General features: G+C 36.0%; 1 protein-coding gene across 4 annotated transcripts in view; it reads left to right on the top strand.

The window, feature by feature from the left end:
• Positions 1-26,086, top strand: part of LOC106667511 (protein FAM102A) — a 109,303-nt gene extending 83,217 nt beyond the window's left edge. Inside the window, exons 2-10 of one of the 4 annotated variants that reach the window (XM_024227967.1) lie at positions 14,484-14,604; positions 14,680-14,870; positions 14,930-15,093; positions 15,142-15,340; positions 19,036-19,326; positions 20,256-20,363; positions 20,846-21,039; positions 24,008-24,122; positions 25,935-26,086. In XM_024227967.1, the coding sequence (XP_024083735.1) occupies positions 14,484-14,604; positions 14,680-14,870; positions 14,930-15,093; positions 15,142-15,340; positions 19,036-19,326; positions 20,256-20,363; positions 20,846-21,039; positions 24,008-24,122; positions 25,935-25,989 (1,438 nt within the window). In that variant the 3' untranslated portion in view covers positions 25,990-26,086. Of the gene's footprint in view, positions 1-14,483; positions 14,605-14,679; positions 14,871-14,929; positions 15,094-15,141; positions 15,341-19,035; positions 19,327-20,255; positions 20,364-20,845; positions 21,040-24,007; positions 24,931-25,934 lie in introns of those variants that run through there. The other 3 variants (XM_014395494.2, XM_014395495.2, XM_024227968.1) reach the window with 3 other exon arrangements.
• Positions 26,087-26,468: the final 382 nt, after the last annotated feature.

Here is a 26,468-nt window from a genome sequence, read left to right on the forward strand (position 1 = left end):
AAATCCATTAAATTAATAATAAAATAAATAATTTCTGAAAAGCCATTTATGTTGAAAGTTTTTTTTAAATGATTTTTTTGTAAACAGATGATGATACAACGAAGCGAGGGTTTGATATTCCATAAGCAATGCGGCTTTTTGGCGTATTGTACTTTTCCTAGTTCCTTCGTTCAATTCAATTGACTCGCTTATTCTTTTAAGAAAGTAGTTTGTCATTGGCTGTCACTGCCGTAATTCTTTTTCCTGAGTCGTCTTGGTAGCTTAGTTTATGTGTAAGTATTTTCTCAGATGCCTGTGACTGGTAGTCCCATGACTCCAATGAGTTTTACCCTGTCTACCTGAGGGAATGTGTTTGTCAGTTGGGTGGGAGTTCTTTATTCATGAGTTTACCATGTCTAGCCTCTGGAGTTCGATCATTTCTCCTTTTGTTTTGTCTTTCAATTAATTAAAGTTTTTAGTTGAGATAAAATAGTCAGTGTGCGGGATTCGAACCCACGACCTTCGGCTTGATACGCCGCTGCTCTACCACTTGAGCTATCGTGACTTCGATCCACTCGGACACTAACTAACCATCTCAACCCCACCTTTTGAATTTTCCCTCCTTTTTGCCATTTCTTCCATCCTTTTTATATCTCCACGAAAAACCTGAATTAATTGAAAGATATTAATTGGTCAAGCGGACCACGAAAACTAGTGAACTTTTGTTTTGTGTAGAGCCATTCTGGGATGTTGGAGGCTATCTTTATTATGCCAATTTTAGGTCCTGGGCTAAATGGTCTTTCAGATATTCCATTGGCCGGTTTGTCTGTTTGTTCATGACAACTCCTTTGTGTCCTTGGCTATTTTGGACGTGACCTTTTTACGAGCTTTTAGGGGGTTTGGCTGTCTGATGTTATGAGGATTTTATCAGTGTGTTATTTGTTAACTTCTTGCCATTTCAGGAAACTGAATCAACATCACAAAGCTTTCCATTACATTTTTAGTTCTTCTGTCACATTTGTTCTTTTAATAATTTCCCATTGTCTAGAGGTTAATTTGAATATCCAATGAGAACCTACGTCAATGGATATTATGCGACCGGTTTGAGTAACATTTTAACCTCGTCGCATAGGAAATAAATATTGGCATTGCCATAATATCAGGCTGATTTATTTATCTAAAAACAGTTTTTACCGTCGATTTGTCAAACATGCCTTATATTTGAGAAAGTACGTGGGAAATAATCTTTGTAAGACAAAAGTAAATCAGAAAGACTTTGTCTCCCATAGCAATGAACCCCGCAGAACACATGTAAAGACAAACCAGCCAATGTGCTAGCACCCAATGTGAGGGTTAAGGGGCGAGGGCGCCTCGGGGCCATTGTTTTTAAGGCGACGTGGAGGGAAAATGTATATGATCGGGTAGTATGGCTTGGATGGATTGAAAGCCCGATATGGAAGCGGGATCGGATTGGTTCGTTGACAAAAGGAAATTGAGATCGAGAATAGTGAGATTAGAGATGTAGTAAGAAGCATTGAAGATATGTCTGAGAACTTCATGTATCAAGAGTGGACGCAGTAGTATGTGTAAGTTAAGTTTTTGTCCAAGCCTCTAGAAAGATTAGTCCAAGCACAAGTCTCCAGACACCTTGAACAGTCCCATCTTCTCAACCCCCTCCAATCTGGCTTCCGCCAAGGTTATTCCACCCATCAGCACTAAGAAAAATTACCAGTGATTACCACTTAGCAATGGACCAACGGAAAGTTACTATACTTGTCCCTCTTGATTTTTCTAAAGCCTTCGATTCTGTCCCTCACTCTTCTCTCCTCTCTAAACTCGAATATTTTTCCTTCTTCTCCAGCACCATCCGTTGGTTCCACTCCTACCTTACCAATCGTCACCAAGCTGTCTCCCTCCCAATGGCTTACCTCCTCCTTCCTCCCTCTAACATCTGGGGTGCCCCAAGGCTCTAGAGGGAGATCCTTTTTTCCATTTATATCAATGATCTGTCCGACTCCAACCAGTCCTGTAACTATCACCTATATGCCGATGACTCCCAAATATACATATCCTTCCGATCTTCACTCGGCCACTCTCAAGATCCAAAAAGACCTAAACTCCATCAACGAATGGGCCCATAAAAATTCCCTAGTCCTCAATCCCANTTCTATCTTTTTTTTTTTTTTTTTTTACTTTTAACTTCATAGAAGGAACTTCCTTTATTTATTTCATGTAAATTATTTTTAGGTCCCAGAATAAAGTTATTTTTCTTCTTAAGTTGGTTGAGTTTCGACGAAACAGATTTCACTCCTAAAAGTGTTCCTAGTTGTCCAATATTTATGTTAACTTGTTGTCTCTTCAACCTTGTGTGAAGATTTTACATCATTCTGCTGTCTGGTATCGTCTACGTATCTGACTTGAGCGGAAGTTATAGCGTCCTTGTTGATTGTTGATGTACTGTGGATGACACTACTTTTTTGTCCTCCATTTTGCAGCAATCGTCGATACCTCATGAAGATTATTTTAAGGATAGGATTTAAGTTAGAAGGTCCAATTGTGGTGTCATTCGTGTGGTGATGATGTTATTGGGATGTATGGAAATGGGACCAAGAATACTCTTTTGAGGGATGCCTGATTGTATTGGTATACTCACTCCCAAGCAGCAGTCAGTTAAACAGGATTGATGCCAACGACTCTGAAAGCATGCTACATCGTGGAATGATTTGGATGGAAACTGAATATAGCGAGAAGAAATGATTTCACGTGAATATTGTATATGTATTGCACTTTTTAAAAGGAGCATTTCGATGATTTCAGACATCACAGGAAGACGCCTGTTAGCTTTATATTAGGTTGTTTCGTTGGAATACCTAGAGAATAATTCCATAACAGAAGATCGTGAGCAGTACGTGAATGGAATTGTTTTTACTAAAGTTTTAATTATTTTATCAGCTTCTATTTAAATATATAAATACTCAAGTAATTATACACAATTTTTTTCCGAAATGAAAAATTTGTGTCACACGCGATTTGCTTACAATTCGAATAAAATCGGAGTCGAAATGAGAAGTTTGTGGCATGGGCGATCGAAGTCACGGTAGCTCAAGTGGTAGAGCAGCGGCGTATTGAGCCGAAAGTCGTGGGTTCGAATCCCGCCTGTGACACAAATTTTTCATTACGGAAAAAATTGTGTATAATTAATTGAGGAATTGTTTTTATTAAGAATACTATGGTATTCTAAGAAAGGTTTCGAAGGTGGTGTGGTTGATGTAAGATTTTAAATTTGTCAGACTTAACCCTAAGATAAATGTTGGATATTTACAAATTCAGATAATTATAGCCGGTTAACGGCATATAAATTGGGCTTATCTCAACCTTGGCATTAGCCTTTATAATCCGGGGAAGAAAATCCACAAAGTAGAAAGGAAAATAACAACAGACACTTGTTCAAATGAACCCTTTTTCGTTTTTGAAACTCGTCCTCATACCGTTTTAACCCGGAATGGTGGAAGTGAGCCGCTGATATGTTTAGTTTGTCGACCGAATCAACCGATAAGGGAATAAAAGCCGGGTTGAAAGGAAGTTCTGGGGTGATGTGGGTCAAACGAGATTCGTGACCACCCCCGGGAACGGGAACTACGCATTTTTCAAAACACTGCTTCCACTGCTAAGCTTTATTTTTAACCTGGGACTTGATGGATACACATTTTTTTGTAATCCTCGACCACGATGAATTTGGAGCAAAAAACTAGGACACGATAAGATGATTAGTTTAAATAAAATATAACGCGTCCCCTTAGGAGACGCTATCAAAACTTAGAGCTTGGACTTTGCCAAACTTAGCCGTGGAGTAGCGGTTGAAAGTTTCATAGACCTTGTGTTACGTTCTAGGTCTGCAACTTGACCTAGTCCCTCGGAATTCTTTTTAACAATACATTTTAATCTTGAGACTAAACCTTGAAGTATACCGGATGAGATCAGTATATAAAATACATTCTTCCCTACTTCTAATAGGAAATTTAAACCTACAGGAAAGAAAAGTTTGAATAAATAAATTCCAGAAAGACTTAGTAAAGGCTGATATTGCATTGTGTATAGTCTCGTGCAGTACATCACGTTTTTCCCCCGGAAGGAAAGGGCTTTTTTGATCCTGCTGTCATGTAACCGGATTAATAGGCGATCCCCTCGGGATAGGAAGCTCTAGGCTAAACTCTTCGTTTTTTTTATCATCGTTTGATTCGTTTCCTTCAGGAAATACATTCCAAGATATTATTTGCAGAATACGTTGTTCTTTTCAACCATTTTAGGGTTTAATTATTGACAAACTGTTTTTAAAAATGTATCTTATCTTCTATTTTTTATAATTGAAATATCATGAACTGTTTAAATATTCATTATTCGTTTTTTTTTGTTCTTTTTTCGCCATAAACCCCCAATTTATATAGCTCGGGCTTCCGGCTCGTTATAATCTTAAAAAGCGTTCATTTTATTTCTCAGTAGATTTTTTGATCTAGGGCAGACGTCTATTAATGACTGGTGTAAACGCTTCCCCCTCGAGCCTGTTGCCGAAATTCCTAACAGGCGGACAATTATAATTTATCTTACCGATAGAAGAGCAAATTGGACGTTGTTGACTAGTTGATTTTTTCCAAATTGCCGTCCTAATAGCCGAAATGTTACAGGCTCGACACAAACAACTAGGCCGAAAAATAAACGGCGAAGGGACTTTTTTTTCCGTCTTCGCCTTGTTATTCAAACGTGTCGGATCCTATTTGCAATTTAAAGCTGGAATATTATTAGTCCATGAGCAATATATTGTGTAAGGACTGTCCATTTATCATTGACGCCCATGTTTAATTTAAAAACAATAAAGAAATGTAATTATACTTATGTTTTTGTTCATTAGTTAGTTCGTCATAAAGTTACCCTTTTTAAACCAAAACTGTCCATATTTGACATTTCTTCACCAAATCAAACAAGCTAATGCAACATTAACTTTAATCCTTTTTAAAAAGATAGTTCCTACTCACAGTTGTTTTGCAACGATCCGGATTTCGAGCCTTTTAGCTCATCATCAGGTTGTAGAAATCCTTCAACCTGATGATAAGCTAAACGGCTCGAAATCCGGATCGTTGCAAAACAACTTACTGTGAGTAGGCACTATCTTTTTAAAAAGGATTGAACACCACACTCACTCCATCATTCATTATTTACATTAACTTTATTTCACTTTCAACTTCAACTTAAAAAAAAGAAGAAAGATCGATAGTTTCACCTGTTCTGAAAAGTTAGTTCCCATTAGCTGTATATTCAGCAGTTTTCAGAAAAAAACAGTGATAAAAGAGCCTTAAGCCGGGAACACACTCACTCGATGCAACACCATGCGGCGCTACCCGACGCAAATCCAAAGTCGCATCGGGTAAGTGTATTCCCGGCTTAAAACAAGCATTAATTGCTTTGTTTTAAACTGGCACTGACTGCAGTGACTATTCGATTATGTGAATGTATTTATTTGCGTGACTGGTTGGTTAAATGGTTATGGTATCTGTGGTGGAATATCGAGTACCCGCCACACCTGTCGGAAAAAATTAGATTCATTAGGCGATAGTAAATGATTGATTTTTATTCTATGAATGTATTTATTAGCGTAAATTATATTAGGAGGACGTCAAAGCTTAGAGTGGGATCTCATCGGAACGTCAAGAACTCTCGAGTGCCGCTAAACTTCTATTAGGTTATCGTTTTAATACTAGCATTTGTTTTTCAATAGACTTAGGGAATTTTAGTCAGGAGTGAAAGGCTTAAGCGTTAAAGATAAGTGTAATAAAAAAATGCGATTTAGAAAAAAAACGAGTTTCGGGGACCGCGGTAGTCGAGTGGTTAGCATGAGAGACTCTCAAGCCGCGGTCGTGGGTTCGATTCCCACCGTCGCCTCTGGCCCTTTTTTCACGATAACCCCCCCCAATTTGAACACACATAAGAATTGTCACCATGGCTAATATGCATAGATCATACCGCCAAAAAGAAGAAAAACAAAACAAAAAACGAGTTAGTAGCTGGCAGTAACCTTTAAAAAAGTATTTGACATTATTTTGAAGGGGTGAGTCACGTATTAATAAAGCCCCGTTGATTACCAGATTGTGTGAATGTATTTGCTTTCGTGAGTAGTTAAGTGGGTATGGTGTCTGTGGTGGAATACCGATTACGCGCAGGCCTGTCGAAATTACGTTAAATAGTGATCTGTGATTTTTACTTTGTTTGAATATATTTATCGGCGTGAATAAAGGAAGACGTCACGATTAAAAATACCACCCATGGGGGTGTGGTCTTAGCGCATCGAGAACGCTTGAGTTTAACTAAACTTGAAACCATCAGCCACAACTAGTATTTAAAATTAGCAAAACGGGGAAAATTATGGTCAATATGTACACCCTGAGGGTCTTAGTGTTGCTTGTCCGTCTGGGGCATATCTCTCGCTAACATAAGGTTCAGAGCTTCCAGAGTTTCTGACTTCATCAAATGTTTCTTAATCAAGTTTGGAAGGTTTTTGGACTGTAGTGACTGGACTCTTTTGAGGTTGAAATGCTTGGTTGAACCGGCTATGACAAGAACAGAGATGTAGTACATTAAAGGAGAGGATACAGCATAGATAGAAGGTTATTTGCTTGGATTTTGTTTCGTTGAGTCTGATTCTCTATTTCTTGAACCATTCTTCCAAACTCATGGAGGTTTCTGCAGGCCACTGCTGGGTCTGGGCTTGCTGAAAGTTTGGCGGTACCGTCTGCATGTATTGAGTAATCTATCTACAAGATATTGGGACTAATCCCCCTACATCACATGGTAGAAAGGACAGCACAGAAATCCATAATCACCTTTACTAGAGAGAAACCTCCAACAGGAATAAAACTGAAATGGAGAGACAGAAACAAACTGTGGAAAAACCATCCATCACTCATGGCTCCAAGAGATGACATGAACAGGAGGTTTGAATTTAACCAAAAATTCCGAATACATCTGGGCACCAAAAAGGAATGGGAAAGAAAGGGAAATAACTCCCTCAAAAATGGCACCATCCTTTGGTACACAGATGGATCTAGAACACAGGAAGGTACGGGGGCAGGAGTGTTCGGACCCGGAACCAAATACTCAGAACCCATGGGAAAGCACACCAGTATCTTCCAAGCTGAAATTCATGCAATTGAAAGATGTATCCAATTCAATCTAAATAAAGGATACAAAAACAAGAATATAGCTATCATGTCAGATAGCCAAGCAGCCATCAAAGCACTAAGCTCAAATACCATTAGTTCAAGGATGGTGCTGAACTGCAAAACCAAACTAAATACATATAGGTATGCAGAATAAAGTCAGCCTCTGCTGGGTCCCAGGACACATGGGAGTAGAAGGCAAAAAGAAAGCGGACACCCTTGCAAGGAAAGGGGCTGCCACACCGCTGATAGGACCCGAACCCTTCTGTGGCATAGGAATCCACACGATTAACGAATATTTCAGACAGAAGGACAAAAAGAAAATGAGTGAACTTTGGAATTCACTTATTGGACATAGACAATCCAAGAATCTTCTAGCCAATTTTGGCAAGAAAGAAATCACAGAATGTGTCAAAGGAAGCAGGAATAGACTGCGAATCCTAACAGGAGTCCTGACAGGACACTGTAGATAAATGGACATCTAAAGAAAATTGGAATAATCCAAGATGGCACAGTAGATTCTGCAAGGAAGCAGAAGAGACACCAACACACTTACTAACAAACTGCGGAGCTACATTAGCCCGCAGGAGGAAGTGTTTTGGGATGTACAATGTTACCATAGAAGAGCTTCAACCACTGAAACCGAGCCTATTAATCAAGTTTCTTGATGAAATAGGACTCACCGATGTGCTTTAGGCAGAGCACGGGGGATACAATAGCTCTTAAAGGGCGCAGTATACTATACTCTGAAATTACATCTACATCTACATTGAGTAATCTATCGGGATTGATAGGAATTTCTACAGTGTTACTGAATAGAAAATAAGACCAAGGATGCTGCCTTGTAGAACATATACTTCGGCATATTGGATAAGGGACAAGGATGTTCCGATTTGTTCTTGAAAGTACTTACCGGACAGATAAGTAATATGTGAATGAAAGGTTGTCAAAGCGTTTCCAGTGCAAGCCCGGATACAATACTCGATCGAAGACTTGCCTAATGTCTAGGAAAGCACTCGAGCAGCATTCCTTCCTTTCAAGGTCCATGGATGTCCATCAACCTGTGGCATGAATGGTTGAGTAATGTTGCCTGATCCCGAATTTATGGGATGGGATTGACATCAGAGCTTTCAAAGATGTTTTTTGTGTCTCAGCTAAAATAATTGCAATATCGACAGTGACAGGTACGTTATCGGGAATGATAGGAATGTCTGCAATATACTGAATATAGAATGGTACCACGGATGCTGCCTTGAGGAACTCCCACTTAGGCATAATGAATGGGGGAAAAGGATATTCCGATTTGTACTTTAAAGTTACGATTTTAAAATGAAGTTTCCAGAGCAAGCCAAGGTTCCCAGTCGATCGAAGCTTACCTCGCGTCTAGAAAAGCACCCGAGCAGCATTCTTCCCCTTAAGAGATGCGATTATATTCACCTTATAGTACTATTGAATGGTCGAGTGATGTTTCCTAAACCCGAATTGATGGGATGGAATGCTATTGGAGCTTTCAAAGATGGGATCTAGGTGTTTTAGTATGGATTTATAAAGGATTTTGCCATGTAATTGCACCGAACTGATTGTACGATATGATGCTGAGGTTTTTGCGATTTGGTAATGTGTTCTATGATTGGTTATTTCCATTGGATTGGGAATTGCAGGAAGTTATAAGGACTGAGTTGTGGTGGTAAGGAAAATTATACTTTTTAGGAAAATTTTGAAGAATGTTAACACTATATTTTTTAATGCAAGCTCATTAACTTCTACAGCAAACAAAAATGCCGGACAAAGAATGTCCAAGACAATTTCCCATTTTCCACCAGGTCATTAAGATTAAAGCCACCAATAATTATCTCATCTCTGTAGAACACCCTACAACCTTAATTAACATTTATAATGAAAAAAAGTATTAAAACAACGTTCTAATTATGTTTTACACAACACATGAAGGTCAAAGTAGGTATGGAAAAGACTCATTCTCTCTCAAAACATTGCTTAGGCAGATTAACATTTTAAATTGTAAACATGTCAGAAAAGTGGGTCAAAAATAAACGCCCCAATTTGTTATTTTAAAAAGCTAATAAGATTTTATTTAACAAGGTTGGACAATGCTCTCGGTCAGAATAGCGCCCGCATTGAATTTAAACTATTACGTTTTACTCCTTAGTCCAAATTTAATTCTGAATTATACATCTGCCCTTTTGTGTGGAAAGCTCCCAAAAGCTTGTTTTGCCCTAGGGGTGTTGTTTCAACAAAACGAATTTTCAGACCAAAGTTTAATAATATATTTAAAGTAAAGGAAAGTCGAAGAAAGTAAAACGTTCGTCACATTGTATTTATAAGTTGAAGCATTTCAAGCAGACGGTAAAGTTTAACTTTGACTTAAGAGAAACATCTATTTACTTTATGTCTGTTTTTCATGTTGATAAGGCTAGACAATTTATTTCGTCATTGTGCGATTTAATGACAGAACCTGATAAAAACAAATATTTTCTGCCTGTTCTGACGTTGTTCATTTATTAGTATTGTTTCTCCTCAATTAATCGTTTCTTTTGTAAACAGTTTTGTTTTCATTGTTAGTCTTTGTTTATCGCATTTAGTTTTGAAACAGAATCAAAGTTTATTTTTCAAAGCACGAACGGATATGGCGAAGATTCTCGTGTGCTCGGAGTGAATTGACAAGTTTTGGGGTTGACACGATAGGAAAGGTCGTCGACCAACTGTCCACCTGTACACACCTCGAGAGATTCCGGATGATCGCCGTAAAGCCGTCGGGATTTGCCATTTCTGGAAAACTCTGGAATTCCGGACCACATCTCTGAACATTCCGCGCTTTCATTAATCGACGGATATTTACCAGGCTGCCTACAGAACTGTTAATTTTATCGAACGAACTTGGGTGAAAACCGGCAGAGTTAGGAGAAAGTCGTATAAAACCAGCATTGAACACATCAAGATTTAACTTAACCCGAATCGTTAGGTTTTTCCGTGCCATTGAGAAGGAATAATTTTCTACTTGTGGATTAATATTATGTTTTTGAATGAATAGCTCGGGCATAACAAATAAACTTAACAACCAATTCATAACAAATAAATTAAACAACCAATTCATAACAAATTAGGTAAATATAATAAATGTAAAAAAAAAGCAAGTCACTTTTCCAAATGGACTGTATCTATAAAGAGAGTTCGTCTTGACGAGTAAAAAGAGATACGCAAAGATAGGTGGATAGATAGATAGGTAGAGGATAGATAAATACATAGAGATGCACAAAAAAATGTGTGTAGAAAGAATGGTGTATATGAAACGTGTAGATGAAGAAAGAAAAATGTAGTTGTGGAAACAAAAGAAGAGGTGCGGAGAGAGAGAGAGTGATAGAAGAGGAATTTTTATTTTTCATGGTATGCATTTCTTTTCTCATGTTTTATTGTTTTTATTAATCATCTTTTTTCTCTCTTATTTTTCTTGTATTATTTTTCTTCGCTTTCCCTGGTCGTTCTTAGTTTTTATTTTTCGCTCTTCTTTCTTCTCTTGTATCTCTACCTCTTTTATTTTATGCCCACATTTTTTACTCCTCGGATTTCTTGACTTTTGTCCATTTCTGACTGATCTTATTTTTTTTATATATCTTCATATTTTTTCTTGTTTTTTTTTTTTATTTTCCTATCTGATTATGTCCTCCCCAGCTTGTATATTTTTGTTTCTCTCTACTTTTTTATTTTTCTTGTTGTTCGACGTTTGGGTACTTTAACTCTATAAGTTTTTATTTTTCGCTCTTCTTTCTTCTCTTGTATCTATCTCTACCTCTTTTATTTTATGCCCACATTTTTTACTCCTCGGATTTCTTGACTTTTGTCCATTTCTGACTGATCTTATTTTTTTATATATCTTCATATTTTTTCTTGTTTTTTTTATTTTCCGATCTGATTATGTCCTCCCCAGCTTGTATATTTTTGTTTCTCTCTACTTTTTTCTTTTTCTTGTTCGACGTTTGGGTACTTTAACTCTATATTCCATCTTTTATTCTCATTTCCTTGTTTTAGGAATCTTCTTTTTGTTGTATTTTTTCTCTTTACATATATACTTCTTATCTTCTCTGTTTCTTATTTTCCATTTTTTTCTCTCTCGCGTTTTCCATTTTCATCGTCCGACAAAGTCCTTTGGGCCTCCGGAAAACATCAAAAGGTACAGAAATCCTTCGATACCATAAAAACTATGACCGGCATCATTATAATTTCCCGTCAAAAGATTCCCGACCATCGCTGGTCAAACACAATCCGAAAATCAACGTGAATCGATATTTACAATAAAAACAAAAACGGCGCAAATTAGACAGTTTTTCCGGTAAAACGACAAACGGCCCATTGACCCAATGACTATGGACCTCGTTCACGGCTTATCTCCACACGCCACCCCTGCGGAAATATGAAAGAGCCGAATGACCCCTGGTGTTTTTCTCCTTTTATAGCACTTCCAGAAGAATTACGACGGTCCTGGAAATGATTAACAAAACAAAAAAATTATTGGGGCATTTCTCAAACCGCTGTAGATAGAATAACGAAGGGGCTTCGAAATTTATTATATCCTTGCTAAAATTATCTTTAATGAAGTTTGTAATTTTTTATGATTTTATGTTTGAATATGATTTATTGCTTATTTGTATTTGTTTAAAAATAACTGTTCTCTCGGCCAGAACTGTTTCCTGTTTTATTGTACTTCTGTTGTTTCTTCTTTGTGGTGTAATAATTTCGAATATGGCCCGAACAAAAGTCTTCCGCTTGATTAGATTCTCCTTCTTCCACGTTTCTTGCCCAACAAACGTCCGGTAAGGACTCTCATTTCCGTTTCGGACATGAAAGGGGGGACAGACTTTGAATTATAATACCTAGTGACTAAGAAACCCCCCTCGGCAGTGTTCATCAAATGTCACACTTCAAAAGACCGCCTTGTTGATGAAAAAAAGAAGTCCAAAAAAAAAAGGCTATAAAGTTCAAACAAAAAAGATACCATCGACCTAATCTCTTATCGCTTTCATCATTTCCCCCCTTGAAATTTCGACTCGAAGAATCATCCGGTTGTTAAAATTGATGGTATAGACGAAAATGACTGATCACGTCTGATAAGGTTGTGTAATCAATATGAAAAAATTTGTAAACGATATAACCAAAATTGCTTAGTACATTAATTAGCTGGTTGGCCTGCGAATAAATTTGAGTTATTGAGTAAATTATGTTCACATTGTATATCTGTATAATTTACCCTTTGTACCGATTGATTTTCATTGTATAAATCCATACATGTTTAGCTGTCATAATTGACCTTATTAATTATTTCAATTAGTTATTCTTTTTATCTTGGTTGAGATGAAAAATTTAAGAGTCATAAGGTGGATTCGAACCCATGAACTTTGACTTTAACCACTTGAGATGTTCATGACAAATTGAATTTCATTATATAATTTATTTTTATTTGCAAGTTAATACGGGGTAATAAGCAAGAAGAGGGTGTATTTTGTAAATCAGTTATTCTGTCTTAAAAAAATGCAATGAAAATATGACAAAAAGAGGACTTTTTAAAAGTTAAAAAATAGAATCAATTTTTAGCTTAAGGCAATCTTTATCAACACGAGGGACATGCTTGTTCGGGGAAAAACAAGAAAAGTGAAAACAAGTCAGGCTGTTATTTACGAGTTAAAAATACATTTCTGGATAAATAAATTTCAAGAAAAGCATGAAGAGAACATTGAAAAATTGCTAGTTGCTAGCTGTGTAAGTTTGGTACTAAAAGACTGACGTCATGGTTCAACTTTGTGCCTAAACGGTGGAAAACCCAAGCCCAGAAAGTGTACACATGATGGAGCATAATAAAACAAATAGCTAAAATACAGCTACTACAAATATCTGCAAATACAGCAGATAGAAATGAGTCTATTGGAGAAAAAAATTGTCCAAAAATTATTTAATTTTTTTATATATGTAATTTTTATTACCAAGCGAATAAAAATTTTGCCAAATAAATAATAATAAACTGACTTTACACCTAATTTTTATAAATATTTTATTTATTTTATAAAACTTAATATTCGTCTAAAGATTGCAAAAAAATAGAATTACATAAACTAAAACTCCCAAAAACATCAAATTGCAATTATTAATGGAAATGGTTCTTGGGAAATTTATTCTCAAAATGGGTTTTAGTTGGTTTTCATGCTAAAATATTCGGTATAATAATTGTGGTGACTATTATGATGTTATATCTTCATAATCCGCAATAACATTTGCATATTTTTATGCAATTCATCTTGATGAAGTGTTCAACTTCGTTTTCCAGTTCTTTTCTCTTTTATAATCACCTACCATTGTCTTTTTATTTATATAAATCATATAAGCGGAGGATAAGGAAAAGTTGGATGATACGACTAAGGCTGGGACGTCAAAACCACCACGATCCAGCCCTCTAATGTTAAAAATACATGTAACATATAAATGTAACATATAAAGAACATGTTGGAGTGCACAGCTGCGAGTATTTGGATCCTCTGCTACCATTTTTAAAGAAACAGCACTGTTTTACTGTATATTGAACTTTATAGATGTCATATTGAATTTCTTTGAGTATATAGAAACTGAATGTATTTATTAGCGTGAACGTGTAGCATGTAGTAGCCTCAGATTGCTTAAAAATCCCCAGCACTCAGTGTGCAGTTCCAGTCTGTCTCAAGCCTCAACAACCTGTTCTGCACAATCACCTTGTATTTCTTTGGGTATATAGAGACTGAACGTATTCATGAGCGTGAATGTGTAGTATTAGGCCTAGGATTGCTTAAAAATTCCCTTCTCACAGGGTAAAATTCTGTTCAAGGCTCAACATTGCAATTGGGAAAGGAATGAGTGAAAGGAAACTCAGAACTGTTTGGATAAAAGTTAGAAGTGGACAAACAACTTATCTAAGTTCAACTGTAACACATATGCACATATATACAAATATGTACAGAATTGAGCTTATAATTTTTGTGGCAAGCTGCAAGAATCACCGTCTTTGGGTTTTGGCAGTATGGGGTCAGACCTCAGACTTATCCATACTGCCACCGAAGTTAAGCTCAAGGGGCTAGCATCTAGGTTATTTCAGCCCCCAATGCATGCGTTTGTTAAATCTAGACACTTTTACACATTCTTAAATATATTCTTTGCTGTTTTTGTACTATTCACTCAAGTAAGGTGGTGCAGGGCTTGCTAGGTTATATAATATATCCATTACATTAATTAATTAACTTAATAATTTTAATTTGTTTACAGAGAAGAAGTCCAGGACCATAAAGTGAGGTGGGGAGCGAAATTCGAATTTGTTTGTAAAATGAGTGCCAACGCATCGACAGGCATACTCGATCCGTGCATGCTTCGCATTTCAGTTAGAAAGGTAATGGAAAAATTCTTTCGTTTTTGTCTTGTAAAACAAACTTTTTATTGGATTTTTTTCTTGGTTTGCCTTTAGGAGATAAAAGGAGGCAGATCGTTCCAGAAATTAGGCTTTACAGATCTCAATCTTGCTGAGTTCGCCGGCTCGGGATGTATACAGAGGAAGTGCCTACTGGAAGGCTATGACACGAGACGCCGCCAAGACAATTCAACACTGTCTGTCACGATTAAGATGAACATGATTTCCGGAGACATTCTGTTCAAAGTGTAAGTCTCAATATAAAATATATATATAAAATTATTATATTCATTATTCATTCACATAGACCATCTCCAACGAAAATGAGGCAGGAGAAAATACCAACAGGTGAGACGAACCAAAGAGATGAGAATTCCGACAGGAGAGACGACTTCTCCGGCGGGAGCATAGCGAGCGTCAGCTCTGGTTTCAGCAGCCTCACGAAAAAGAGGCCTCCGCTATTTAATTCAGGTGCGATAATAACACTGAATTTCTGAAATTGCAACCAATCCTGTAAAGATGTCGCAGGCGAGGCGGAAGACAACGGCGGCCTCGTCGAATGTTACCCTGGAGGTGCGGCTCCTCTGGACGAAGGCCTCGAAATGGGCCATTCTAGGAATCCATCGAATACAAGTCAAATGAGCAAAGGCTCCGGCTATGGATCGATGAACAGCCAGCACAGCAGGCAGAGCAGTTCAGGCGACTCTGGCCACATCAGGTACACAAATTGACATATTTATCGACACATAGGCATTTAAACGCTTTTTTTAATAATTTATTTATTAATTTTTTTTAAATAATACCCTTTTTTTATTAGACAATTTAGAATAATTTACCCATTTCTCAAGATTTTATAAATAATTTTTTTTTATAAATAGTTATTTTAGAAAAACAAGAGCTTCCTTCAGCAAGCTTTTAAGGAATGTTCTATTTATTGAAAATATTGTTAATAATTAAGTGATTAATAAATTACAGAATTGTAAGGTAGAATGAAAATAAATCCATTGTGGTTGAAACCATAATTTTTAATATTTTAAGTAGATGTTTATATTTAATTGTGTACAGCATTGCATATAATTTGAGTCCAGATGAAAGCCTGATGAAGGAAACCAAGTTTTTTGCTGAATTATTCATATTAAGTCGCATATCAAGATTCACTTTTCAAGAATTTAAAAAAAATATACATTGCGCACATATTTTTCCTTTTTTGAATTGTGCTTGCTCAAAATCTTTTAATCTGAAGGTTGAGTTATATAATCACTTTAGCACGGTAGCACATTAATTCTAAGTAAACACAGGAAGTGTCGACAAATGAATTTTCACATCATTGTCTTTATTTTCAATTTGTTTTGCCATGAAAAGCTGTGCATAGAGATCATTTGAATTATTTTCAGGGTTAATTATTAAAAGTCTGATCGATTTTTTCCCCAAAGGTGGAAACAAATTGATTTAAACATAAATACATTGTCAAAACATTTTTTCTGATTTTTAATTTATTTTTTCTAATGGTGTTTTAGCCTATAGATGAATGAAATTATAGGCAAAAGCTTCTTTTTTTTTTCTCTCTCTAAAAAAGCTAGCGGTAGAAAGCTTAGCAAGAATGGGGTAAACATTTTGACTAAATACTTTATGTCGAATGAAAAACTGCCTGATTGGAAATTTTATTATTGTACAGTAGATAGGTAACGGTTATTAAATTTTTTTTACAGCTTGCATTTTTAAAATATTTTTAACCCCATGTTTTGCGCACGTCTTATGTACACCAACTTGGGTTGAAATCACAAAATTATGCCCTTAATGTTATTAATCTACTAATACATTCACAAACATCAATCACGTGGTCGCATCAAAACAAACTATGCAGTAGTAAATCTTGGAAAAACAGTCATAATGCTTAATAAAACATATCGGGTTGTAAAGTAAGTCTGTAGCGTTTTCTTATTGGTAAATTCAACGAAAATTTCAGCTACTTCTGAAAAATTTAATGAACAATGTTGATAGGGCATGTAATTTTTCTATTACAACTTCCCAGAACTCAGGTTTTCAAGTGATAAAATCCTTGATGTGTTTTCTGCTATCCTCAAGTGAAAGATTTTCCCTATTAATAGTTTTTCAGAGTCCAGAAAAAGTTAAAATCTGAAGGGGGTAGCACATCTGAGGTCCACCTGGTGCATCTGCAGTGTGAGTTGGTAGAAAACAATTGCAATTAACAAGTGCTGGTTCAAGTTTATTTAATTGCTGCTAACTTGCTGCATACTTGTGCAGAACCACTAAAAATAATGGTTTGGTTGGGTAAAAGCTCATAATAAAGCACTCCTTTTCAAACCCACTAAATGCACAAGGTTTCCTTATTGGGATGTAATCCAGTTTTTGAATCGTTGAAGGTGGGTTACTGGATTTTTCTTCTCTGAATAGTTGTAAAATACCCATTTTTTCATCATTAGTTATCAATCTTTTTAAAAATGGGTCGTTTACATTGCATTTGAGAACCGAAATTGCGGATGAGGAACACATAATCGTTCTTATAATCATATCCAGCCACTCTCATATGCGTTGAAACGTTTATATGTTTCTTTTATGTCTCATCCCATTTAGTTAGAGTTATTTGTGACAAAAGCTTAAATTTGGTCATCATCAACATTTGAAGAACAAGTAGTGTTTTAAATCTTCCAAGTCAAAATTTCCACTCCTGAACCAACGAGCAACTTATAGAAAGTGCTTTCTCATAAAATGTCATCACTAGAAACGTTATGAATTTACCTACTAGCCTGTGCTGAGGTTTCCCCTTTGTGGTAATAAAAACACAGTAAAATTGAAGAAAATGCACGGTTTTTTCTTCAATCTTAAATTGGCATAACACTTTGTCAGAATATGAGATCTTGAACGATGGTGGAAAGACAACCATTTTGCATCTTCCAAATCAAAATTTTGTTTCTGAACTGAGCAAACCAGTTAATTGGTGCTTTTTACAAAATCGTACCATACCACTATAATTTTCCTAGCAGCCTGTTCTGAGGTTTTCCCTTTGTGGTAATAAAAATATACTAAAATTGATGAAAATCCACTGTTTTTTTAATCAATTTTAAACTAGTAAAACACCTTATAAAATATGAGATCTCAAATAATAGTTAACGGACTACAACAGTGTTTTGCATCTTCCAAATCGAAATTTCCGTTCCTGAACCAAGCAAAGGACTTGCAGAGTGTGATTTCTCATAAAACGTCCTCACCAGAAACATCCCAAATTTTTCCTAGCAGTCTGTTTTTTTTTTTTTTTTTTTTTTTTTTTTTAATAGGTTTTAACTATGTGGTTATATAAACCCTTGGGGTGCTGGTGTTTTTGAAAAAAGCCCACCTGTAATAAAAAATCTTCTAAAATTGACAAAAAACCACTATTTTTCCTCATTTTAAATTAGCAAAACACCTCATAAAATATGAGATCTCAAACAACAGTTGAAGGACCACCACTGTTTTCCAATTTCCAAACAAATTTTGCACTCCTTAACTGAGCAAACCACTTACGAACTGTTTGATTTTCTGGTTCAGCGGTTCTCCCTTTGCTGTCATAAAGCAACACATTACATGCCAAAAAATGCACTTTCCCCCATTTCAAATTAGCAAAATACCTTAACTAATTCTTTTTTGTGATAAGTAAACAATAATGACAAAATATAAATTGCTTCAAAACACAAGTGGTATAAAATTTAATTAATAAAAGAAGCTACGGACTTATTTTTTATTTTGCTGACCCGATACTTCATGGATGCATTCAAATCATTGAACTTAGTTGTTTTTTGTGCAAAATATATTGATGCTTCATTTCAAACAGTTAGTCGCATTGAAATGCTTATTTAGAACAAATGAATGTATGAATTCGATGAAAAACATCAAAACTAAATTTTACTCCAGCATTTAATAAAAACAAAGTAAAATATGTTTAAATAATCATATCGTCATTATTTTCTTGAATATTTCACATGAAAAGACAAGAAAAAAATGTTAGCGCATTGTTACTCTGTCAGATAAGTCAAGTGATTAATCAATCTTACTTGCTGTTGAGATGAAATTCGGAGAAAATACCGATTTTCTTTCAAAGATCAATTCTCTTTGCTATTTACAGCTCAATTTTCAAATTAAATTGGGCAAAATCAAGATAAATTTTAAGATCATGAACTACTCTTTTGTTGATCATCTCTGACAATTTATGTGTTAATATTATAAAAATAACAAAATGTAGTTTTTTATTTTATTTTATTATTTTTTATTTATTTATATCTATGTGACAAGGTTACTAAAATTTTGATGTATTAACCAGGAATTGAGGGTATTTGGTGAGGGTTTTATTTAATATTTTATGTGTTTTTTTTTGTTTTAATATTATATGTTGTGTTAAAAATAATTGTTGGTATTCAGGTGCCCTTCGTGGCCAGTCTGGTCGCCACGGCTAGGCCCGATCCCCCCGACACCGCCTTTATCGGCGTCCCCAGTGCCCAGCAAACTCTGGGCGTCCCCACTATTATTGAAACGGAAGGTCGAGGGTTCTCTCTTGGCGACGCCTAAGAGCGTGACCGCTTTCAGGTTCCCGCCTTGGTCGGCGCCCAGGGCGACCTCCTCCCCCGGTCTTTTGACCCAACCTTCGCCCTCGACTCCCCGAAGGCCGTTATCGCCGCTCGCCAAGAACCCACCGGTGGAACTACACGAAAGGTAAAGAAAGATACGGCGATTGAAAACAAGGAGGCGGTTGTGGCCGTGTCGTCTGCTGTGCCTTGCGCATGATTTTCTTTGTAAAAATCTTTCCTCACCTCGGAATTGGGTGATTCGGGACAACTTCAATATCATAGATTTTACTTTTAATGTTTTTTTCCCTTTAAATGTTGACTTATTCTATCACATAATTGTAATGTTTGGTACAAGTTCATCATATAAGTAGAAATACAAAATTAGCTCTTATCATCAGACAGTATATCTAACATATCTCGATATACTTTCAAATTGATTAATTTTAAATTAAATATGACCAAATTTCTGTGCTTTTTGAAGAACTTTGCTTGCCAAAACAGCCGTAAATTTGCTGGATTGCTTGAGTGGAGATGGTTAAAAATCAGCTACCTCAAAATTGATTGACTTATGAGAGTTTATACCAGTTATTCAGTTTAATAATCAAATAAACCTTTCTATTAAAAAAAAAAAGAAAAAAAAAAGGATTTAGAAAAAAAAATCCTCTCCAGAAAAATCTTTCTGATGGAAATTCTTGTCTTTGGTATATTTTAAGCTCTACATGATCATATTTCAAACTGTAAATAATTACAGTGCTTATTTTGAGTGTGAAATTAATTATAAATGAATGATAAAAGCTGATGAATGTTTCTAACATTAAAAAGTTAATTAAAAAATTATGTACTATGATATAAGTTGTTTTGAATTGATAAACTGTCTCTTGTAGTTAATCCCTGGTTGTGGTTTGTGTGAAGAAAAAAAGTCTAACAGAACGCCATTGTAATTAACACGCTTGTCTTTGCTGGGTCGTTACAGTCGGGATGGAATCTCATAGAAAAATAAAAACACAAAAATTACCACTAGCTTAGTTTAATACTAATCCTAGAGCGTATATGAGATATGCAGCTTGGTTGTAGGGGGCTGCGGAAGGTGTCGGAAAGCTGTAAACTCGGCTTTGTCAGCGGTGAAGACACGTTCGAAGGAATTGACGATATTCCACAAACGATGACGAGGGTCGTACAAATGTATGTTGAATTTTAATACATGGAAAGGATTTGGTGTTTTCTCTCCTCACTCTACACTGTGTGACTTCTATCTCTTACTTTTTTTTATAATTTTCATCTTCATTCTCACTTTTTTTATTTTATTTTATAGGTGTATTTTTTATTGCACTTGAACTTTGAAACTAAGATCTAACAGTTAAAAAAAAAAAAATTTTTTAAATAGTAACAATGGTTCAATAAAACTGCATTCTATAAATTTCATCATTTGTCTATACATTATATTGTCATCATTAGCTCTCACAGTAAATTATTAATTTAGAATTGATTTTGCACTTTAAAAAGAAAAAATTTACAGTGTAGATAATGAATTGTTTCTGTATTTGCTTTAACGCTTTGTACTGCTTTGTGTATGAAATAGAAAGAGCCGTAATCGCTTTTAAACAAAATTAATTTTTTTTTGTATCTTAAATACTGAAATGTTCTCAAAACAATGTTCGAATCAGAAACAATGGAAGTTCCTGCCTTGTTGAGACTGGATCGCTAGATAGGGGCAAAGCGGCCCTTGAAAGGAGGAAGAAAGCGGCGGAAGAAGGGCCTGGGAGCGGCCGAGTCGAGTTCACTAGGTTTAACACCAATTCGCTTATTGATCAACTGCTCAAAGCGACCAACTTAGAAAATACAGATGAAACAACAAAAAGTGAGTATTTGTTTATTTAATTTGGTCATTGCCGATCGTCCTGGTCTATCCTTGCAAATTTTATCTGTCTACAGCAGTAGTCAAATAAGAATTTAAATGGTTTCTCCACAGTGAGCTAGAACTATTGTGGAACACCTACGATTAAGTTTGGAAAGTGTCCTTTTTCTTATAGAACCAAGTGCTTTCCTCACTTCCTCTTCGCAACTTCTCTTGTAATGAGAATTACTTCGTAAAGTGGCCATACCATATGCACTCTACGCCTCACATTCACAAAGGATATAAGCCAATGTCTCTGGTTCGCCTATCTTCTTTAGCTACTACCTTCAGGGGCCTACAATCTTCCTCAAATGCAGGAGTTCCTTTGCCTACTTGACTTTTTTGGGAAATTTATGAATATTTTAACGATTTTGTCCAGGCTGGAGTTTTTCTTTTTCAATCTGTCAGTTCCAACTATCCACCCAGGGAGTTGTACACACTTAATGTGGAACTACAATGACGACAGGTGGTACAATGTGGTTAAAGCTCAGGGTCCAAGAAAGGCGTACCTCGTGTCCTCATCCAGGTTCCTTCATTCTTCCCTGTGACTCCTCTCAACCCTTGGCTACAAAGAAGGGGGTCTGGGCACAAAATAATGGTGTATCCCTGAAGGCGTGGCAACCTCTCTAAAGCACAAGCTGTACTCGTGTTGGCGTTGGGTTGGCATGGGGTGACGAGTGACTTATCAGAGGCACACAAGGGTTAGGGTACCATAGAAGTCTGCATAGACGGGGGAGGGTGCATAACCATCTGTACTACGGGGTAACATAAATGTTCCAGGGTTCAGTCCCTGTTACATTGGGAATGGACTCGTAGTGGTTTGTGGTGACGCCCCTGGCGGGAACTTAGAGAAGAGGCTGTCTTCTATCTGTGACCTTCGCACGAAACTTGCATATGACCATCGTTATACACCCGGCACAAGATATGGCGGATTGGACGGCAGCGTATAAGTGTTGAGGACGCTATGATTATGCTGTCAGAGTTCCTCAAATGCGTGAGTAGTGGCGGATGGAAATGGGTAGTGATCGGTTGCTCCTATTCGAGTATGCTTTGCATGCAGGTGTAGGCTGAGCTTGTTTGGAGGCTTTTACTGTAGGCGTGTCTCTTCTAGGGGGTGGTTAGCAATTTCACTTTAAAAATAAAACCTCGGCCAGAGTGGATCAGGTAGTTTCTACGCTGGGGAAGCCCCAATACCCTGGGAGATAGGGAGTGCGCCCCTTCTCTATCTAGAGAGTGCGGAGGAGACCAGGCTGATGTATTTTGGCTTAGATAGCCCTTTGCGCACGGCATGCAGTTCGATGCTTAATGCAGACCCGACCACTCGGAATGGGTTGTCTTGGCCCTTCGGGGCTGAACTGCCTCTACACCAATGCTGCGGCAGTAACACTCTTCTGTCATATGCGGAGAGCGAGGTTGTCTTGGCCCCTCAGGGCTGAGCTGCCTCTACACCAAAACTTGTGGCAGTAACACTCTTCTGTCGTATGTGGATGTGCATCAGCTCTCATCTTGAGAATCAAAACGTCCTATAAGGCCAAATAGGCTAGGTGCGGACATTAACCCCAGTGTTAAGAATTGGATTACATGGACGTCAGCTTTGGAATTGTTGGGATTAGTCTAAGGGGCTTTGCTAGGGCATAGTCTGGCCCTTTTACTCCCTGTGTTCGATCATCTATTTACCATATTAGGGCTCCTTACTGGAACTTGGGGTTGCCTTTCTTCCAAAGATCAGTTGTCTATTTTTAAAAAAAGATTGACTCTCACAGACACTCCACCATTTATCATTTCTATCATTGAATCGTAGTATCATCTACGACTACTTGGAAGGGTTTTAGTGTTGGGTCTTTTCGATAAAGTCTATAAGCCATTGATGATGGCAAAGAACTATTATGCAATAACAATAGAGAGTGGGGGGGCGTCGGTGGCCGCAAGGTTTAGTCTTTGACACGGCGCTCATCATTGTAAGGTAAAGGTCCCGGGTTCGAATCCAGTGGCCCTGCATTCGAATGAGACATACTTACAAATGGGCTTTTTTCCAAAAACACCAGCACCCTGAGGATTTATATGACCTCTGCTGTTGCGAACCCTCGTAAAAAAAATAATAAAAAATAAATAAATAAAAAAATAAAAATAAAATAGAGAGTGGTCTACTGTGGAACCCCGGTTAAGTGTATTTTTTTATCCACTACTGTGGAAAGTGTATTTTTTTTTTTTCAATAAAACAAACTTTTCTGCCTGTTTGCACTCTTAGAGTAAAAATAGCCCTACCGAAGTGGCTATACTTTAAACATTCTAGTTCCTCACATTCACAAAGGATTTGTGCCAATGGCTCCTTCTTACCTATCTTCTTTAGGTGGTAGTTAAGAGACGAGACCTATAATCATCGTCAAATCTTTATTGGTCTATTGTGTCCTTATTGAATTATTTATTCGATACTTGTGGAATCATTAAGGTTGTACTATGGAAAGTGCACTTTTTCGTGTAAGACTAAGCAGTTGTCTTAATTCAGCTCCTTTACTCCTGCACCTACGCCCTGTTTGATCTTAGATCCATTATTAGGGCCCCATCCTGTCTTTATGATCATTAAGAAAGGTACCTTCAACATTGGGTCTCATCTAAAAAGTTACTGCAGTTAACTCAGAACAGTCAGAAGTTAGGACATACGTACAAAACAAGATTGTAAAATGAGTTAAAAAAAGAAAACTCGCTAAGTCCTTGTTCTTTAAGGGGTGAAGATGGAATAATGCTGCCTTTTTTCAATTTTTTTTTTTTTTAATGGAATTTTCACATTGAGACGTTCCATTGTGAACAAAACTCAAATTTGTCTGACAGACTAACTCAGCGAGGAGAAAGAGACAAGGGTAATGACCATATTGCGGACTCATCAGTTTCCTTTTTGCATAATTTTACTTATTGCTGTGGGTTTCTTTTGCAGCTACGGGTTTGCAGTTGTTCATCGCCAAAGACGGTACCACGGCACTTGGCAGCCAGGAGGTGAAGAGCCAGATGTCGGCAGGCGTATTTAAACAAGTTGTTATAGAAGAAAATAGGTAACAAAGGCTCCTCACGACCCACAGTGCCAAGCCAGATTTGTATTTTCATTTTAATGTAGTTGATTCGGAACAAAAGAACGACATCATACTTTTCGTATTATTGTCACCGGCATCCTTGACAGGCATGGGAGATAAGTTATTCAGGGAACAAAAATGAAATTCTTCAAAATTTTCTTTGCCTATCGATTTTAATTAGACAATATCAATAATAACTGTGCCCTTTGTTTAATCGTCGTTGTGATTGTAAAACAAAACAAAAAATATTATGCTGTTATCTAATCGATGTTTAACTACCAACACCAGATTGAAAATTATAAAAGTGTTTCTTTTTTTATTATGCATGTGCTTCCAATAATTATAGAGAAAAATATAATAAAAGTACATATATAAAAGTAAATTTGCCAAATAAGTAAGGTATTTTGTATTTGGAAAAACAGAAAAAAAGCAAAAAAAATTTTTGTCTCGTTGTGAAACAGGCCTCAAGCCTGGAGTGTTCAAATATAATCAATTATATAATATATAACAAAAACAAAACAAGTATAATGGAAAAAATAAACTCTTAATGTGTATTGTAAGTCTGCAATATTGAGCCTTGACGTATCTAAGGTGTAATTTTAACTTATGCATTTATCTTGTTTGCTTTGTGTAAAAAAAGGTGGATTTTAAAATAAGCAAAATAGGAGGAAAACATGTAGTGTAAGAATTCTGTTTCTTAAATATTCAAAATGTGATTTAGAGAGTTTTATCAGCTCTGATCAGGATTGGAACGAATGTTATAATTTGAAAAATGAAAAAAAAAAAAAAATAATAATTTGCCAAAGAATGGTATTTCTTGTCTGATTTATGAGTTTTGTGTGTTAGATAGTATTTTAGGCATTCCTTCCTTGAAAATTTTAACTTCCAATTGAATAAATTTACTTTTTTTAAACTTTATTATTTTTTAAATTTAAAAATAAAATGAAGTTGAGCCTGTTTTTTTGACAGCGGGTTGTAAAACTCATAGTCTTGATTGCAACTTGATAGCCTGAATTTGATTCCCTGAAAGTGACAATATCCATTTTTCTTTTTTAAACGACGCTGGATCTTCTTTTTGAAACTTTTCTTATTTATTTTCCCGCATCAGGAAATTTTTCTACAATGAAAGGAAATGGATAAATGCAAATAAAAGTCGGTATTGTACATATGCTAGCTCATTGTGTATCGTGCTCATTAATCGTTAAGTGCGTACGTTTTTCGAATTTTTGTAATTTACTGTTTTTCTTTTGTGAGATATGTAAAGTAAAAAGAGCACATTTTTTGCCAAAATATTTGTAATTAACAATAAAACAAATGTAATTAAAATTTTCCCCTTCTTTTTTTCTCTCTCTCTTTTTTCTTTCTCTCTCTCTCTCTCTCTCTCACACTCTCTCTCTCTCTCTCTCTCTCGTAATTCTCAGGTATGTAAGTTGTTTCATTTCACTCTGTTTTTTCTCTTTTTCCTGTATGTTTTGTTCTGAACGAAATATGAAAGAGAGAAATTGTATTACAATAAAAAAAGGTACTAGTCTTTTGTTTTTTGTTTTTTTAAATTATTACTTAAACGATTAAATATGTTCAAATTATGAGAGCTGGTTTCTCTATAGACAACAAGAATAAAAAGACTATTCTATAATTCGAGTTCAAAATTTATTATTTTTTCATCACACAAATAAAAATAATAATAATAAGGAGAAAAGATGTATTATTTTTTATCTATTTCTTGTTTGTTGTAAATCTTGTAATAAATTATTATTTATTAATTGGTATTTTTTTCTAAATCCCACATTACAGCCAGAGCCAGTGGATTAACATAGAACCATCTTGCAATGGACAAGTTGTTGCCTGAAAACAACACGAACATGGGCGATTATATAAATTCCACCAACTATTTGAAGCAGTGAATAAAAAAAATAATAAAAAAAAACCAATAGCAGCAATTAAATAAAAGTATTTTTATTGAAAAAAAATTCTTTGTGTTGTTTGTTAATACAATGCTTTTTTCCAAATAACTAAGCACTTTCCTTGGTATATCTTTGCACACTTCTGTTTTTGTTAAAACCAACATAGGCTATTCGAAATCGTTGGACTAAAATTATATTTCATCAATCTTCTATAGAAATGGTACCAGTGTGGGATCAAGCAACTGGCAGAAATATGGATAATTATCAATAATTTGATCAAAATATGTCTCACACCCTTCAAAAGAAGGAAGCTAACATTAAAAGCACCCACTATAAAAGATAAAGCCATTATCTCCAAAGAAACTAAATACTACTAAGAAATTAAACCTTGACCAAAGGCTCACAATGGGAAAACAGGCAATAA

Source organism: Cimex lectularius, unplaced genomic scaffold (genome assembly GCF_000648675.2).
Source record: "Cimex lectularius strain Harlan isolate CLEC.00 unplaced genomic scaffold, Clec_2.1 scaffold74, whole genome shotgun sequence".
Lineage (NCBI taxonomy): Eukaryota > Metazoa > Arthropoda > Insecta > Hemiptera > Cimicidae > Cimex > Cimex lectularius.